At 40.0% G+C, this 19,290-nt stretch overlaps 1 protein-coding gene across 6 annotated transcripts in view; it reads right to left on the minus strand.

The window, feature by feature from the left end:
* Nucleotides 1-501: 501 nt before the first annotated feature.
* The window catches only part of USP15 (ubiquitin specific peptidase 15), an 80,713-nt gene continuing 61,924 nt past the window's right edge, over nucleotides 502-19,290 (minus strand). Inside the window, exons 12-17 of one of the 6 annotated variants that reach the window (XM_032222181.1) lie at nucleotides 16,432-16,502; nucleotides 15,601-15,716; nucleotides 7,595-7,744; nucleotides 6,255-6,358; nucleotides 6,081-6,169; nucleotides 502-4,031 (exon numbers count right to left, since the gene is read on the minus strand). In XM_032222181.1, coding sequence (XP_032078072.1) covers nucleotides 3,846-4,031; nucleotides 6,081-6,169; nucleotides 6,255-6,358; nucleotides 7,595-7,744; nucleotides 15,601-15,716; nucleotides 16,432-16,502 — 716 coding nt within the window. In that variant the 3' untranslated portion in view covers nucleotides 502-3,845. Of the gene's footprint in view, nucleotides 4,032-6,080; nucleotides 6,170-6,254; nucleotides 6,359-7,594; nucleotides 7,745-12,876; nucleotides 13,741-15,600; nucleotides 15,733-16,431; nucleotides 16,503-19,290 lie in introns of those variants that run through there. The other 5 variants (XM_032222176.1, XM_032222177.1, XM_032222178.1 and 2 more) reach the window with 5 other exon arrangements.

Genomic DNA, 19,290 nt, shown 5'->3' on the forward strand with positions numbered 1-19,290 from the left:
TCATTTGAATTTGGTATTCAACACATTTAGACATGAAAATTTTGTCTCAGTACTTATCATTTGCTTGGTACTCAACCCACAAACTAGAACTTGTTGATGTCAGCTACCTTGTGACTCACTACATTATTCCTTATGGGAAAATTTTGTTTGGTACTCATTGTGTTTAGTACTCATGCCTCTCAGAACCAGTTAAGGAGTAATATTTAGGTACCACTGTATATGTATTCCCTTTTTAAAGGACTGTTCAAAGACAAGGCAGGGGCCATGCACATATCTAGGGTTGGGAATCGGAGTGCTGTTCCAAGTAGCCGGCATCTCATCAGATGACAATGTCTGATTAATTAATTTGATGCATATCAATTCTTTCCAATTGTAAAGGGTGGGCAGGCACTATGGAGACTGTCCTTTAGACAGAGTGTCTGTCTAAAGGACAGTCTAGACAGAGTGTCTGTCTAAAGGATAGTCTCCATAGTGCCTGCCCACCCTTTATAATGACACTCTGCCATAGATGAATTTATAGCTGGCAACCAACCTTTGAATTTCAATCAGAAGCTAATTGGCAGTCAGTACAAGTCATGAATCAGAAGCATTACATGAGTGTAGCCAGTACTGCCCATGGTGCTGTATTCTGAGCACTGCACCTTCTAAATGGTCTTTAAGGGCAGCCCCATATAGAGTTCACTCCAGTTATCCACAGGTGCAGTGATCCAGGAATGAGTGACTTTCTGTAGGATCTCCTGGTCCAGGAGTGGGCGCAACTGATGTACAAGATTTTCCTGGTCACGATTTCCACTTGATCTTTGAAGCAGGATTGCAGGTAACAGAAAAATCATAAATTGTGTACCAGTCCTAAATAGAGAGGTGCGACCCTACTCAGGATTAAAGATGAAATTAGCCAGTCTCGCTAGGGTTGAACCCGAGTTGATTTTACCCGATCCAAATTTTCATCACATCCAGACATTGGGACATGTACTTGATAACTTTACTTGGTCAGCCTAAGATGCATGTGCAGTACTGATGCTGCTAGAGATGATGAAATTTAGCAGTCTCATGGATATATTATTCAGAAGGATTGAGGACTCCCAAGTACTGTGGTATCCTACATTTCAGGGGGTTTGGCCACAAACATTCTCTTCCTGTCAGCTTTGACTGAAGCGGATTATAAAAGAATCACAAAACACAGTATCCCCATTCCTAATCCCTTTTGGGACTCAAAGATCTCACAATCTCTAATCCCTCTTGGGAATCAAAGGTCCCACAAATCAATGGTATGCAAAGATTTTGAGAGATCCTGGAGAAACAGAGCATCCCTCCTCCCATGGCTCTGCTAGAAGTCATCAAAAAGTGTGATCAGTATCCCAATAGTCTGCCTCAATCTGAAACTTGCCTGAAATGTTATCAATATAATCTCATTTCTCCAGAATCCACTAAAGGCACAGCCTGATCACCTCAACTTTTTCTGAAGTTGGGTCCAGCATTGACTTGAGGAGGGGTACACTACCACCTTCAAGGCAGGCAAACTACCATTTGGACCAACTGCCTATCATTCCCCAGGTGGTCTTCACCAATCAGGAGGGACAGAGGTTAAGTAAAGTGGGGTTTAATTTAGCATAGCAAGATTGTATATTGCCTTGATTTATAAATCACTCTAATACATGATAAGGTTTGGTTTTGGTCTTATGCCAAACCCACTTAATATGCAAACACAACTATAGTTTTAACAATCATAGTTAAGCAAACCAGGTCTAAGCAGGCCGTGAACTTAGTTATTACACATGAACATATATTATGTATAATTTTCTAAATCAGCTGCTTGGAAAATACAAGTGTAAATTATATAATTGTCCAACCAATTTTATAAAGCAATGCATTATGTGAAAGATGTCAAATAAAATAATGATAAGGCATTTCTGAGATGCGTACAATTCAAATGTCAGTCCTATACATATTGCTGATAGTATTTTAATCAGTTCAGTGTAAATATGAGAAGAATTGTCTCTGGTTTCACTCATTCATGCTACTGTACAATTCAAAAAAGACCCATTTTCAGAACAACGATGTTCAGATCTTCAAGATGGCTGAAAATTTGGCTGTGCCCAATATTTGTATTTGATTCAATGATGGCATATTCACTATTAAATGAAATGTGTTGTTTCTATAACCACACAGCCATTATCAAAGGTTTGGAAAAAAATCAAGAAAACTAAATAAGGCGTTGAATAGCTTTATTGAAATTTTTATAAATAAAACATGCGCATTTCAAATGTAAACCCAAGTGAACTCAAGTGCAGACAATTTATAACCTCTGTCATGCAGGAGGCTAGCTTACATTGAAAAAAGCAGCTTTAAAATACCAGGATTAAACACCAGCTTTTAATATCAAAGTATAAAGCAAAGCCATGTCCACAAACCTAATTTTATCCTGGTGAAATGCTATTTAAAACTTTTAAATGCTAACATAAATAAATAATTTACCAAAATGTGCACTCACAGAGTGAACTTTGTTTACAATACACAATTTATAACCTATTGTATTTGCTTAGTTCAAGTGAAGATCATACTTTTTGCTTTAACAATGGTGGGACCTTAGGTAGTAGATATGTGAAGTGTGCCTCCACACTTAAGAGAGTTTCTATCAAAGATAGTATTGTGTATGTATTAACAATACTTCAACTATCAAAGGGAAAGCGGCAAACAAAAACATTTCAAACAGTCACACTTATTTTTGGCATCCCTTCAACACGATTAAAACCCAATTCAAGGTATGTATACTTTATCTACTTATTGTACAGGTTCTGACTCTTGAACATGCAAATGCCAATTCTTCTATATTAAGTAAAGTTATCTTTTGAGATAAGATGTAAGGCTATGGTGAATCCACCAAGAATGCACATGAAAAATTAGCAGACCTACCTTTGAACCAGTTGCCCATTAACAAATTTGAAGGCAAGTTATATGGAAAAGTCATCTAAGCTTGATGCACAGTCATTACTATGAATACAGTATACTATTAAAAATTGGAATCTATTACACTGTATGTAGTTTGCAAACTGTCAAACTACTAAAAATTGGGAGAAAGAGGGACTTACAGCACAGTCAAAATTTTTGGACTGACACCAGATTAAAGTTACGCACATCTTATAAACAAGATAACAGGGATTATGTTTACAAAGTAGATCCAACAAGCAATGAGGGATACTTACATTTAATTGAAAAATTCAATTCCTTAATGCAGCATGAAATCCAGAACCTGTTCCACAGCAGCCGTAAGATGAACATAATATTCTGGAAGATTACTTTTATTACAAAAGGTTAAAACACCTTTTCCAAGTCATTTTATCATGATTAAGTTTCTTTTTAATAAACATTTGAGGGAGAAACTTGAAAATCTGACATTCCAAGAATGTTGCTGCATTGAGTTGACTATATTAGTCAATGTTTTTGTTACTGGTTTAAGGACATATCCATTGAAAAACGGAGGTTTTGCGGTAATATTCTTGGGGTATTGAGACAAAAGAACAAATCCACAAATTGTCAATATTAATTTGCATCCAAAACAAAGAAACTAATTCATCCAGATTGCAGCAGAAATTGTAAAGGGATTTATTTTGATTTCCTATATAGCTTGTAAATACAAGATTGCAAAGATATTAGAGACAAATTCTAATGTTTTCATTGTGTTTCACTTCAGGTACTGCACAAGTTAAAATGTAAAAAGGATTTACATTCTGTCATCTGAAATTTCCCATCTCAGATTTTATTTTTAATTTGGTGGATAATTTCATTTTTTTAAATCGAGAGCTCCCATCAGGAAGTTCTTCTCTGTATGGCTTCTAGTTCTTTGATTAATTAGTGTGCATACAATTTTCATTCTCTATATCATTGTCATTCTCATTACTGTCTTCATCACTCTCTAATGGAATGCCTGTAGCAGCAGAAGCACCTTGTTTAGTTTCCCGATCAAGAGGAAAAAAACCAGTTCCACTGATTGTGTCTTGTCTCTGATAGAAGAGCACATAAGCTGCTTTGGACTGCAAAACAAAGGGAAAATGTTAATTATCAAAGTTAAACTATCCATTTTAATTACTTAATTTTCAATTTTATTATAGTAAAATATATTCAAATTAAGGACAATACAATTCATTCTATTCCTTTGATACATAAATAACTAGGCTCTATCTTTGGCAAATAGTTATACTGATAATCGTATTTAATTCCTGGGGCTTTAGTAATGATCAGATGTTTGCACATGGATAATACATGCAGAAGTAGCCCATTACAAGGCATGAATGAAAACTGACCATGACAGAAATGAATAAAGAAAATTATCGGGAAGTATTTTTCGGAGTATAAGACACATCTTTTTTCCTCAAAAAAAAATATGGCTGAAAATCTGGGTGTGTCTTATAGACTGAATACAGCATTTTTTGCCTCCCGAAACCCTGCACCCTTCACCAAAATGACTGTGCAGAGCCTTTAGGAGCTTTGCAGAGTGCTCCTGGGGGCTGGGGAACGCAGAAAGAACAAAAAACGGGCCATTTCTTTGCTCAATCCCCCCCCCCCCAGGAGCACTCTATAAGCCTCCTAAAGGCTATGCATGCCCTTTTTTTGACAAAAAGAGCCAGTTTTTGCAAAATAATGGGCCATTTTTTTGCTCATTTTTGGGGCGCCCCACCCCCCAGGAGCACTCTACAAGCCTCCATTTTTGGGAGGTCTGCAGGGTGCAAAAACTTTTTAAAAAAATTTGCCTCTTTAAAACTTTGGTGCGTCTTATACTCCGAAAAATGTGGTATATCAGGAAAACAAGATTAAGATGAAATTTGTTCAGCCACTCTGAGGTTTAACGTTTTCTGTTAAATAGCAATCCTTATAAAGATTATACTTATTTCTATTCATAAAGTATATTGGAAATTTTTATGACTGTCAATGAATTTTATTTATGGAAAACAATGCTGTTTCACTTTTATCTGACATTCAATATGCTATCCAATCAATCAAATTTGATCACATAGAACTAAGCAGGGCAGGGAGATGAAGTTATTAAGCTAACTTGAGGCAATGAATAATCTTAAATATATATAAGCTAAGAGCAATTGAAAAGCAATTCTTTTTTCCTAAATCTGCAAATTAAAAATTAAAAATAACACTTGGGAAACATCAAGTCTTAGCAAAGATTGATTTTTACATATTTGTTTTTAAAAAAACTAGCTATGGTGGAGCTAGCCGAGAAGCATTTAAAAGGCAGAACATTTTGGAACATGTTACATGCAGTGCTACTGATCCTTCCCATCAGTTACAAAAATTGATACTTCTCAAACCTACTAGGACAGTGATGGCAAGACTTTTGGGCTTGGTGTGTCAAAAATTTAGAAAATGCCTAATTTGACTCTTCTGGTATGTCACCGAAGCCCCCTCAAAAGAGGAACAATTCTTTACATATTCATTAAAAAAAATATAGTCCAATTTTGTGTATCCACAGGAACCGCCACACACTGCTTACCTTCAGGCAGTGTTCTCTTTCATTTGAGCTAGCTCCAGGTTGCACAAGGCTTTTGTTCTTAAAGTGGCTTTGGAGAATGCTCTTCTACAGCTTCTGCAGCCTCTGAAAACCACAGAATAGCACAACCTGTTCTGTGATTTTCAGAGGCCCTGGAAACAGTTCAAGAACATACCCACTCATGAAATTTCTAGTGTCCAGAGGATGCATGACAGCACACCACATTTTCATGAGGATTTCACAGCCTCCAAAAATTACACAAGAATAGGGCATGCTAACAAGAATAGTGGTTGGGTGTTAATGCTGGTATTGTGGCATATCATGTTTGACGTGTGGCATAGGTTTGCCATCACAGGAGGCCTTACTTCCAGGAATGAACTTTCAGGATTTTTTGGATGAAATTGACAAGATACAATGCATAAAGTTTATTATTATTATTATTATTATTATTATTATTATTATTATTATTATTATTAGTTTTATAGCATGGTAAATATTACTTTTAATAGCTTATATAAGCAAGTCAGTCTCGGATCTTGTTTCTGTGCAATAATGCTATCGTTTTCTGGAAACTGATACTTGCCACAATTTGTTCTTCGGATGCAGTTGACACACTGCTATCATCAAAGTAGTACCACTTCCCATCATCTTTATTTTTTGCAAAAGCAGTATCTAGAATAAGAAAAATCATTTTACCCAGAATGCTGAATACAGCCATAATAAAGATAAAGTCATACATATAAAATACATTACTTACAATGCCCTCCTCCCATGCCTCCATAGTGATTTGACACTGCAATCAAATTATAGCGACACGGTCCAGCATTTGGATTAATTAGGAATTCGGACATATCCAAATCACTATTTTAAAGAAAAGATCAAATGAGATTTGTTTTGAAAAATTGTATATTAGTAATTATGATTTTCTTTAATAAAGTCAGTGAAGCCCTTGTTTTAGATTCTAATGCAAAGCAATAAATGAATCACACTAAAAATCTAGGAGTGAAGATTTTGTAAAAAAAACTACAATAGTTTATCAACAGATATGGTTTCTAAAATAATTTATTGTGTCACAATTGTCTTGTAAAAGGCCAAGTTAAAATGTTGAAGTTCACTTAGTGACAACCAATCTCATGCCATACGTAAACATACTTATACAAGGAAAGAACATATGCATTTGCTTTGTATTTCTTGAAGGAAACAGAATATAAATGTACTAAATAAAGTGATTCTTTATTTGCTGTGTGCGTGCGTGTGTGTTCATTCATTCTGCCAGCTATTTCTATGCTGCTTCAATCAAACAAGCTTAATTCATAAGCATGTTCAGATTTTGTTCAGAAGCATTTTTCTTTCAGGTAAGAAAGATTTCTTACTCTGATCTACCTCATAAAGCTGAAACATAATTGGAAATAAATTAATAATTCTATACATATATATGGATGATCAAAGTTTTGTCTACATATGGAATTAACATCGCGTGATTACTTAATGCAGGGAAATATATTAACATTTAATTAAAACACTGGAGAGCAAGCAGTTTTTTGGATGAAAAAGGCAACATCTATACTATTCAAATTAAAGTGTACTAATTTTGTCTATATAATAATGAACTTATAGTCTGTAAACTATGTTTCAGAAAACCAAAATTATTCTCCGGCATATCAATATAACATACCCAATGGCCTATGCCTTATCGCTTTCCTCTTATTTTAATTTTAATCAGATACGTAGGTTCATTTTCAGGCAACTATAACCTAAAGTATTGTTAAGTTCCAAATGTAACAATCACATTTCTATAATTTATTTACATCACTATGTATATTCGCCAGAATAATAAATATTATAGAATATATTATACTGGTGTTGGCTTTCATAGCTGGCATCAATGAAGCAGTGATGAGCATTCGGGCTAAATGGCCATGATCAGGACAAAAGAAAATAAGGCCATGACCAACCTAAAAACTAGTATCTGATTCATTATCTAATATTATAAATACCTAATATATATTCCTGTAAATATGAGAATAAATGTTTGTAAAAGTATACCACGATATCTACAGTAACACAAAAGCTATCCATTATTGATATGGTTCTCACTTTATTGGGAAGTCAACCAATGTATCCAATTTATCTCTCATGTATCTGCTATAAGAAAAACGTTTTAGATGCACCACCAGTACTGGCGGTAGTGACCACAAATCTAGTTTCTTGGTAGCTTGCTGATGTTCTTTACAGTTTGGGCAATACCTAGAGAGACCAAAAAATCTTGTTAGACTTATTTTACAATTAAGTAAAGTATGTGGCAAGAACAATATGAAGATAAACTTTTCTTACTATGCTTAATTTATTAAATGCTTGTTACAAATTAAAACCTTAGAAATATAATTTTTCTGTTTTCCCTGAAACTTGTGGAAATATACTATCAATCCTATTATGCAAATAGTAAAAAAAACTTGTTGTTCAAATACAGATCTTTTTCCTTCTAGTCTTTAAGCTCATCTACAAAAAAGGGCAACTCGGGGGACTGGAGTTTACTGCTCTCGGGCAAGAGATATAGGAGGGAGGGATCTGTCTGCCAAGCTTAACATGAGGTGCTTTCCATCTGCAACCCAGAGGTGGGTGGGGTAGCTGGCGGGAGTAAGGAGGGCAGAGGCCAGGTTGCTTATGTGAGGAGGAATAAAGGAATTGCCTGATACACAGGTACTGAATGCTAGCCAGAAGTGCCACATCTTGTGTTTATCTCACAAAGTTTTGTGATTTTGCTTTCCAGAGATGCAATACGTCTGGTATGATATGTTTCAGAACTTGCTTCTTTGTCATCTTTGCTGTCCAAGGAATGTCTTATCCAATACTATAGCTCAAGTGAGTCAATTTTCCTCTTGTCTAGTTTTTTCATTGTCTTATTCTAACAACTGTAGCTAGCTGTGGGGAAAGAATAGTGTGCACTACAGATAGTCCTCAACTTATGTTCACAATTTGGACCTGAATCTCAAATGTTGAGTGGTCATTAAGCAAGATATCACATGACCGGTTCAGTCAATGAACACAACACACTGTATTCCTGATTACAGTTGTTAAGCAATCTCATGGGTTGTTAAGCAAATAAGTCCCAGTGTGGGAGTGCCTCAAGAGTGTGAGGAGACTGGCACAGGCTGTGTGCAAAGTGCTGCTGTCTTATGTGAGTGTAGGAAGGCAGGGGGAAAAAGTGGTCATGGAATGTAGGCTGACCCAGCAGTGCAGCAAAAAGGTGCTGTGCCCGGGGAAGTGCCAAATGCTCAAGAAGCTCTCAGAGTATTGTGTGAAGCAGTGCCTCTTACCCTATGAAGGGCAAAATGCCAGGGAAGCCCCAGCCTAGCCTTACTCCAGGGCAGAAAGGAGAAGGCAAAAAGCAGGCAGGCCTCAGGGAGGGGGCAGCCATTAAAAACCACTCCAATCTGACCTTTCCCCCATGCATGGTGAGGGCAACTGAAATACTCCTGTCAGCAACTTCTCTCATAGATAGTATGGCAGCACTTGCACCAGCTTTTGCCAGTCCCGAATTTCAGAGTGGGGTTTGCCCCCACATGCATTAGCTCATCTGATTGGGGTTCTACTGAGCGGGGGGGGGGGGGGGACCCTGACCTGGCAGTGGGAAAAAGGACATAGATGAGGGTATAGTTAATTGAGGAAGTTGCATTTGATCGTTTTAACATCAATTGTTAATTTTATATTTCAATTCATCAGAATGGTCCTGAGCTTGATCTTTCTGAAGCGGCCAATCTGTCACTTTCTTCTTTAATCTTTTTTGATCAGATATTTCAAATACATCATCAGCATATCAAAATTGTTGATGTTTTTTCCTCCAATCTTTATTCTGATTTATGATTCTGAAAGTTCCTGCTTCCTCATCATCACTGCAGCATACAGATTGAACAAAAAGGTGAAAGAATGCAACATTGCCACCCGCCTTTCTGTATCTTGAACCAACCAGGGTCTCCATATGGTATTTGCACAGTGGCTTCCTGATTTGTGTACAGCACCCTTACCAACCTGAGCATGTCTGTTGGCACCCCCAAATCTTCCAGGGATCTTCGCAGCTTTAATTATTGATACAATTAAAGGTTTTCTTGTAGTCAATAAAGCAGATATAGATGTTCTTTAAATATTGAGATTTTTCCCATTAACCAGCATAGAGTTGCAATATTTGCAAGTGCCACAATTCCTGAAGTCAACCAGAACATCTGTTCATTGTTGGCACCAGATATTGTATTATCTTAAGGGGAATCTTGCTAGCATGAGGGATGAGGACAATTGTGCAGTAATTGGAGCATTCCTATTCCAAAATGATATACTACCATTTATGATCACATGATTACTTTCATTTATAATTATAATTAGATTTTATACATATTTTATTTTATACACAAACACACCCCAAGAGACATATTGTTTTGAATTTTATTGTGAGAAAAACAATGGTAACCTATAGCCTCATATACAAATGCTTTCATTACTGTCATTGTGGGAGGATAAAATAACCCATTTGGAGATCCCACAACAAGAGATAGCTATATGTATACACCCATATGAATATATATTTGTCATTTATTCCCATAAATTACAGAGTAGTATTTGGCGCCATAAAGTTTACAGGTAAAATGGGCCGTTGGTTCTTACCTGATACGCCCCTTCTCTAGGCAGGTGGAGACAGCAGCCATGTGTGGGTTAACTTAGCCAGTAACCAATGGACTGAGTCTACCAAAGTGATGTCATAGCCTCTGGGGAGTGTCCTCCCGCTTTCTTGATGAAGGAGAATAAGTAGACTGCTGTGCTGCATTAGATTGCTTTCTGTCGTTCCCTGCTCCAAATCTTTCACACCAAATGGTCCAGACATAGGCCCGCATCAGAAAGGCCCCACTCGCACTCCCTCCCAGGGACACTCCAAGCTTTGGTATGTCCCACGCATGGCTGCTGTCTCCATCTGCCTAGAGAAGGGGCGTATCAGGTAAGAACCAACACCCCATTCTCCAACGTTGGTAGAGACAGCAGCCACGCGTGGGACGTACCAAAGCTTGGAGTGTCCCCGGGAGGGAGTGCGAATGGCCTATGAGTCTGGAGAAGAGAACACCTGTTGTAGCACCCGCCTGCCGAATGCTGCATCTGCAGAAGCATATCAATCCACCTTGTAGTGGCGGATAAAAGGGGTAGGTGTTGTCCAGGTAGCCACCCTGCAGATTTCTTCCACCAAGGCTTGTGTGGTCCACGTCGCTGAGGTTGCTGCACTCCACGTTGAATGAGCGCTGATGTTGGACGGAGATGTAAGTTGATGAGCCAAGTAAGCCTTTCAGACGGCAGATCTGATCCAGCGCCCTATCATGAACGAAGAGGCCTTAAGCCCTTTGTTATTGGGAAAAAATGATCAAAAAGAGCTTCAGTACGCACATCCAGCATGTGCCACTTGCGCTCGAGTCTGTGCGCAGGGTTAGGGCAGAAGTTTGGAAGAGTCAAATCCTGAGAGTAGTGAAAGGCCGAATTTACCTTTGGGATAAAGGAGGGGTCGAGGCAGAGGGCCACTCGGTCCAGATGGAACACACATAGATCAGATCTGATGGACAGGGCAGCCAACTCCGAGACCCGCCTCACCGATGTGACGGCCATGAGAAAGACCAATTTCAGAATGAGGTTTTGTAGTGAGGCGGATTTGAGAGGTTCAAATGGAGGTTCTGTGAGGAAGTCCAGGACCCTGGCTAGGTACCATGAAGGAAACCGATGAGCGACCGGGGGGCAAAGGTTATATGCGCCCCTAAGGAAGTGACGGACATGAGGGTGCAAAGAGAGAGGCTCATCTCGGTGCAGAGAGAGTACGGAAGAGAGAGCTGCCACCTGGCGCCGAAGCGTGTTGGGCAAGAGCCCTTTGTCAAGTCCTTGTTGCAAGAATTCCAAGATGTGAGCTATCGAAGCCTCGAGGGCGACAAACCCTCTAGCAGAACACCACACTGAGAATGCCTGCCACGTGGATTTGTAAATTTTAGTTGTGGAAGGGCAACGAGATGCCTGAATAGTCCGGATTACATTGTTGGAAAGGTCAGCCGCTTTCAGATCTGCCCACTCAGGCTCGAAGCGGTTGGTTGAGCCAGAGAAGGTCAGGATGATGAATGGATCCCTGATGTAGAAGGGATCTGATCTTGGAAAGACGCCATGCTGGACCCACCGATAGATGGACTAGGTCCGCATACTAGGGTCGGCGCGGCCAATGAGGGGTGATTAGGATGACGTCTGCCTCTTCTTCCAGCACTTTGCGAATCACCCTCTGAATCAGGGGGAAGGGATGGAAGACGTACAGGAGACCTCACAGTCACCTGCACCTCAGAGTGTCCGCCCCTCCGCACCTGGTGTCGTGTATCGAGAAAAGTACATGGGTAGCTGCTTGTTGGTTCTTGTGGCGAAAAGATCCAGGACTGGAGCCCCGTACCTCATGGTCAGCTGCCTGAAAATGTGAGGGTTCAGACTCCATTCTGCAAGGTTGATCGTAGTGCGGCTCAACCAGTCTGCCCTCATGTTGTCGGTGCCAGACATGTGTTCAGCCTGGAGAGAGAGAAGGTTGCCTTTCACCCAGATCCCCAGATGAAAGGCAGAGTCCATGAATGAGACGGCTCTTGTCCCTCCTTGGCGGCTGACATGCGCCTTGGCATCCAGATCAGCACATGGGAGTTGCTTACCAGTGATTGGAAGTGGAGGAGGGCCAGATGGATTGCCCTCAGCTCCAGCATGTTCATACTGTGAGCGAGGTTGGAACTGGACCACCTGATCTCAAAGATGAGTGCCCCACCCTAATAGACTTGCGTCCATCGTGATTACGATACGAGGGGGCTTCCTGAAGAGGGACCCCTGAGAGATGGCTGGAGAGATCCACCAATCCAGAGACTGGAGCACCTCTAGGGTCAACCTGACTTTCACTAGGGAACAATTGCTGTTTGGTCTTCTGGTACGGCAATAGGAACCACTGAAGGCATCGTCTGTGAAGCCGTGCCCACGGAATGATGGAGAAGCATGAGACCATCTTTCCGAGTAGCTGGGATAATAGAAGCAGTGGAACCAGATGTTTCCTCCGTACCTCCTTGGCTAGCTCCCTAAGACTCGCTTGCCGCTCTAAGGATAGGGAGACCTTCCCCTGAACTGAATCTATTAGGGCTCCCAGATGGACCAATCAGAAGGTGGGGACTAGGTGGCTCTTTTGATGGTTTATGCAGATCCTGCAGTACTCCGATGGAAGTGTGAAGGTCCTGAAGAGCCTGATTGTGCGACCTGGACAGTAAAAGAATGTCGAAATATCCAGCCCCATGGAAACTGTGACTGTTGTGTATTTTAAAGTGTTTTTTTGTTTATTTATCCCCTTCCCTTGTTTATTGTAAGCCGCCCGGAGTCCTTCGGGAGTGGGCGGCATACAAGACCAATAAACTCAAACTCAACTCAACTCGTCCAGGTAGCACAATATCCGTATGGGATAGGCTCGAAGGTGATCTGCGACCACTGACAGTAGCTTGGTGAACACCCTTGGTGCTGAGGACAGCCCGAAAGGGAGGGCCCGATACTGAAAGTGGTTGCCAGCGTAAATGAATCTCAGGAACTGCCTGTGACGTTTGAGAATGGGGATGTAGAGATAAGCCTCCGTGAGGTCCATTGAGGTAAGGAGATCGTTCCTGCACACACTCTCCAGAATTGTCCGAAGTGAGTGCATCTTGAATCTGCTGTGTACTCCAGGGTCGCCTTTAGTTTATTAATGTCTCTGCGAGCCCTGGAATCTCTAGGAGGAATCCTTTCCTGAAGCTGCCTGAGCCACAGAAGGGCAGAGGGGCTAAAGAATGAGGAGGAGGTTGCAGCTCAAACAGCCCACGCCGCAGCTTGATGGACCTTGACAAGAGTCTGTTCGATTCTTTTATCCTCCAGGCGAAGCGTCTCCTCAGGAGCAGCTGAAGCCGCATTAGGAGAGGACAAAGTCAACACAGGTAAATCAATAGAGGGTACATCGAGAGCTTTGGCGAGGTCGGGACCCACGTTGTACAGCCGCTTGTCCAATGTGGAAGGGAGAGGACCTGTACCTGGAGACAGCCTCTGGTTCTGGAGCACATTGATGAATAATCTGGGGGAGGGTATCACTTTCTTCTCTAGTGAAGGTTGAGTGAAGAGAGGATCCGTGGTGTCTGTCTTGTCCGCTTCCGCCCCCTGAGGAGTCTTCGGGGCTGGGATGCCCTGAGCTTTCTTGCCTTGAATAGAAGAGAATGAAAAACAGCTGGTTTAAATAGACCAACAAATGAAAGGGGGTCGGGAGGGAGACCCTCATCTTTAGACAGGTCCAAATCTCTGGTCGGACACTCCTCCAAGAAGCGGAGGTAAAAGGGTCACCTTCCCTATGCCTGGAACTGGAGGAGGAAGACCTGCGAGGAGTGGAATGAGAAGAAGATGAAGATTTGTGCTTTAGTCCCGCAGCAATGCCCTGTTCAATGGCATCTGAAATGATGGCTGCCATCTCAGGTGTATAGGGCGGGGCCCTGAAGGGTTTAGCACCAGAAAGATGGGAGAACACCTCACCTTCAGGAGTGAGACTCCTATCTCCGTCTGATTCCTCCCCACTGTAAACCTAGGCATCTGCACCAATGGCTTCCTCAGTTTGAATGATGGAAGCTGCAGGAGAGGGTTCCTCCTCAGAGTCTGAAGAAAGATCTGGAGGAGGGCTAACCTCAACCCGCCTTTGAACCTGGAAGGGATGGGGTTCCAAATGTTTAGTCTTCTCCCTGGCCTTCCGGGGGGGGGGGGGCTGTTGAGCTACGCCCCCTTCCTCTGTCAGGATACCCAAAGTAAGCGGCCCTGCATTTGGAAGCCCTGGTTGGGGGGGGGGGGAGATCAGCCTGGGGAATTGAGGCCTGGTTGTCCAGAGGAGCCTGTGGGTCTTGATCTGGTGAGACAGACATGGCCAGTACTCACTGTGATCCTTAAAATGGCCATCAGAGGTTTCCCGCCAATACAAAATGGCCGCTGAGGCAGAAAGCTTATGACCCAGAAAGCAGCATGGCCGAGAGAGAAGCCGCGGAGGCAGAGGATGCTGCTGGAAGCCTTGGCTGGGTCCACGATGCTGCAGTGGTGGTGGAGGCTGCAGCTGATCTAGCGGCGGCAGCAATGGCCAGAAAGCCAGTCCAGAAGGCTGGAAGGGCTGCCTGATGGGCGGTAGCCTCCAACGGCCAGTGCCCGGCAGCAACGACGCCCGATAAGTGCTGAGGGAAAAATTAGGCTCCTCGTGGTTCTTTTTTCCCTCAGCCATGAAGAGCTGCGAAGCCCAGAGCTCCAAGAGGGAGCTGGAAGTCCACAATGCAATCCCCTGCCTTGTGGAAGTCAATTATTAGCAGGGGAAGCGAATTTAGGAAATTTAATTTGAAATAGCCAATTTAACAAGTTTTTTCTTAATTTTTTGAAGCACAGATAGCAATCAGCACAGCAAGTCCCAATCTGCTGAGTCTAAAAAAGTGGGAGGACACTCCCCAGAAGCTATGACATCACTTTGGTAGACTCAGTCCATTGTTTACTGGCTAAATTAACCTACGCATGGCTGCTGTCTCCACCAACGTTGGAGAATTTCCTGTATTAGTGTACAGGTACATCGGCTTGGGATTCATAGGATAAGTATGTTGAAATGAGTTGTAACCTCTCTACAAGTTACTGCAATATATAGTCCTTTCTTTGACCTAATTTATTACTGCCAATATGTTAATTTCTAATTTGGTAGAATTATAAATTTGGGATTTTGTTAGTATTTTTTTCTACACAAGTTATGAAAAAAGAGAAAAAGGAAGTGAGTTATGTACAATACTACATAACAATTACTCTTCAGTAAATATAGGTCTGGTTAAATAACTATAGCTCTTGCAGCTTGGAAAAAAGGTGACTCTTTAGGACGCTATTAACACGTACTGTAAACACATCCACACCATATCTGAAACATCTCTGCTCTTTGGAACAAAACATCACACACACTATTATACAATATTTACTAAGCTTAAAAACTATTAGTAAACTATTAGAAAATTCCATAATCATTTCAGGATAGAAATTTCAGTAAATTTTGCTCTTACCATGGATCTTCAGCACCCAACTTTTCCTTAGTTGTAAATAACTCAATGCAATCTTTTAACTTCACAAATGGTTTTTTGGGAGGTCTATATTCCACACTTTCATGTTTTTCAAAATCCTAAAGAGAAGTATTTCTTGAGTTAAAAGAACAAATGAAACAAAATTCATTTTAGTGATTTTTGTCTTTCTGTAAAAAAAAAAAGGGGGGGGTATATGTTTACTAATATGGAAAAATATGCCAAATTGGAAAGTAGAACTTTGCTAGTTTTAATCTATTTGGAAGTCTTTGAAAAAAAAGACATTATTCATGAGTGAAAGTGTTATTTTGTTATGTTTCAGTTTCATCTAATTTTGTGGAGGGAAATTTGGATAAGTTATGAAATAGGGTGAAAGGAGGAAAACTCCATTTTATACAATTTTTTCAGGAAGGGAGTTTATCATGACAGCAAAGCATGCAGATGAATTTTTTTAATGTTAAACCCAAGACTGATCAAGCAGACTTTCATTTGTCTCAGGTGATCTCTTCTACATCTTGGCCCTATCTTGGCCTAGGGAAAATGAATCTGATTTGAAAACAGCAACTATTCTACTGGTAAACTCTTCGATAAAACATGTCATTTTTACAAAATTGGCAGTCAGCTGACAGTAGATACTGTCCTTCCTTCCTGAATGTATCCAATTTTTCTAATAAATATATGTTTTCTTCCATGGTAAACTGACTACACATAATTTGGAAGGATCAAATTGATTACTCTAGTCTACCGCTTTCAAACAAAGTGATAAATATTTAAGTAGTGTAACAACTTTTTTTCTCTTTATTAAATATCACGTACCTCAGCAGCATTTTCATCAAAGTATCTCTTCTTGAATTCAGGATCCCAATCCAAAGCCAAAAAAGATCTTTCTAAAAGGAAAAAGATAATACAAACATTTGAAATTATGCATTAATTTCAACTAAGGAAAGATTACACTTCCAATTGTTAATATATAATATTAAATTACAACTCTGAACTTTAGAAAATCATAACCATATCTATTTATTTTCCACTTTTAAATAAAAAATATATGAATTTATTTTGCAGTGCCATGGAAATCAACTACCAAAAGTTATTATAATTTTATACTAAAAAGTGCCCAAACATGACAATATTTTTTTGAACACATATATATAAAACATGTTTTAGCATCTTGTTCGGTTGAAACAAAATACAGATGGGTCTTAGAGGACGAATAAGGTAAGACTGATGTGCCTTCTTCCTCGTTCTCCACTCTCTAACCTGTCTGTCGATATTTTGAGTACCTTTCTTTTTCCACCTTCCCCACCAGTGTGCTTATGTTTTTCCCTACCCGACCACAAATAATCTGCTTGGAATATATGTTTCAGTCCAGATAGGATCATCTGGAACGGGCTGTTCTGTGCACTACTGTGAGGAAGGTTGCAAAGGCTTGATGACAGCTGCAGAGAAATCGAGAAGCAGAAGCCTTGGGAACAGAATATCATGGTTAACTTGTGGTGGGTAGACAGTGGAACTGTAAAAATCCATTTTATTTCTGGATCACTCTGCAACTTTTGATACTATCAACCACAATATCCTTTGGGATGCTCTTTGAGGAGTCACCATATTATGATAATTTTCTTACTTTTTGAATGGGGGGTTTAGCTGATGGCTATTGCAGTAAAGAAATATGGCCGACCAGGGCTCCATTATGATTGCCCTATTCTATTTAACACCTATATTAAGCCATTCAAAAAAAAATCATCCCATGTATATCTAAGAATGAATTTGAAAGGAAAAATAAAAAAAACGTTTTACAAAAAAAATAATCCTGTAGTTCAGGGTGAGGTATCATCTATATACATGTTATAGTTATCTGCATATATCTACTTTGGGGCAAATGGAGCAAAAGGCACAAATCGTGACCCAATGTCTGTAAGTTTGGTCCAGTGGTTATGGTACCAGCCTAGAAAGCAAAAGACCTTGAGTTCAAATCCCACCTTTGCCATAAAAACCAGGTAGGTAACCTTGGGCTAGTCACTCTTTCTCAGTCTAACTCACTTTACAGGGTTGTTGTTGTGGGAAAAAATAGGAGGAGGAAGTTATGTTGGCTATGTTTGCAGCCTTTTATTTGTAAAAATAATAAAAGACAACATATAAACAAACAAATAAATTAAAAAGGGACTAGATGTGGGAAAATAAGCTCAGACTCAACCCAACCAAAATGGAATGAGTTATTTATTAAGGCATTTTCTGAATCTTGACTCCTAATACAGTATGTTCCTCTGTGGATAGCACCCTCTTAATTTGGGGTTCTTTTGGATTCACAGAAATGGCTGTGGATACCAAGGTCTTTGACAAGGTGCAACTGTAATCATACTAAGAATGGGGGTGTCAGATCCCTAAAAGTGATACTGCCATTCAATTGGGAGGAGGCCTCGGAGTTAAATCATTAGCTACATCTGAAACAACTGAGTTTTACAACTTTACAACTGGTTTCCTGTCACCGGGAGACTGAAGGTCCCAACATCTCTGGAGGGATGTTTATGGTAGCCATGTGGGATATATAACTTTGATGTCTAACTAGAGATAGCCATGGGAACGTGTGCTTTATTGACTCCCAGGGCAGAAGAGTTAAGGACGCATCTTCACACTTGTGTATTGGTCAAAGGGGAGGGGTCATTATCAGCTTAATCCCATTTGCATGGCCTAAAGGTTTTCAGATGCTGCTTTGCTTCTAATGGTTTCCATCCTGCTTGATTAAAGGTTTCTTTTGAAACAATCCATTTCAAGAGTCTTTACTTTCTCAAGTTAGGAGAGGAGCCATTACATACGGGGGTGTGGGTTGTATACTTTAAATAGTCATTCATGCCTGTGTCATCTTCGACTGGGACACTGTGAGTTTTGCAGGGAGCTCAACTTGAACACCACTCAGAAACATCAGGTAGCACAAATGGCTCTCTCTTTTTAAATTACTTTACTATCACTATAATAATCACCTGTTGTAGATGAAAAGTCTACTGAGTTCAATTCCTTCTCTATAGAAATGAACAGAAAAGATGTCCTGACGGCCCCACCAACTAAGAATTTCAAAAGGAAAGAATCTGAGTGGAAACTTTTTCTGTGGGGACTCCCATTTTCACAAAAAGTCCTTGAGGGAAATGTCTCTCTCTCTTAGCGCTTTCTAGAACTTTTTATAAAAACTTGGCTACTCTGGAAGGCCTTTTGGATAGGATTGTGAAGGTTTGCTAACTTTAGGAGATGAACCTTTTATTAATATATAATTTTTAACCTATTAATAATATAGGTTTTACTATAATTTGTATGTTTTGTTGTTTTGTGGTATCTTTGTTGCCACTTGTTTTTGTACACTGCTTGAGGTTTTTCAGGACCATTTTAGTATAAATTTGAGTAAAATAAAAAAAATGAGAGAGAAACAAAACATGACAGCTATTCAGATATAGACAAATGACTAATAATGGCAATTAGTGAATAAAGAGTGATTTGTTTTGATTACATGGTTTAAGCAGCAGTCTATTTCATACCTACTGGAAAAGCAATGGATATATATCTGTAGGGGAGGAAAAGATGCATAGAACGTAACAATTACTGCAAAAAAGTATGAAAGACATTTTACAATGTGTATATAGAAAAAAAATGGAGGTGAAGAAAAGACATCAAATAGAGCCATGATAG

This window comes from Thamnophis elegans, chromosome 7, assembly GCF_009769535.1.
Source record: "Thamnophis elegans isolate rThaEle1 chromosome 7, rThaEle1.pri, whole genome shotgun sequence".
Classification (NCBI taxonomy): domain Eukaryota; kingdom Metazoa; phylum Chordata; class Lepidosauria; order Squamata; family Colubridae; genus Thamnophis; species Thamnophis elegans.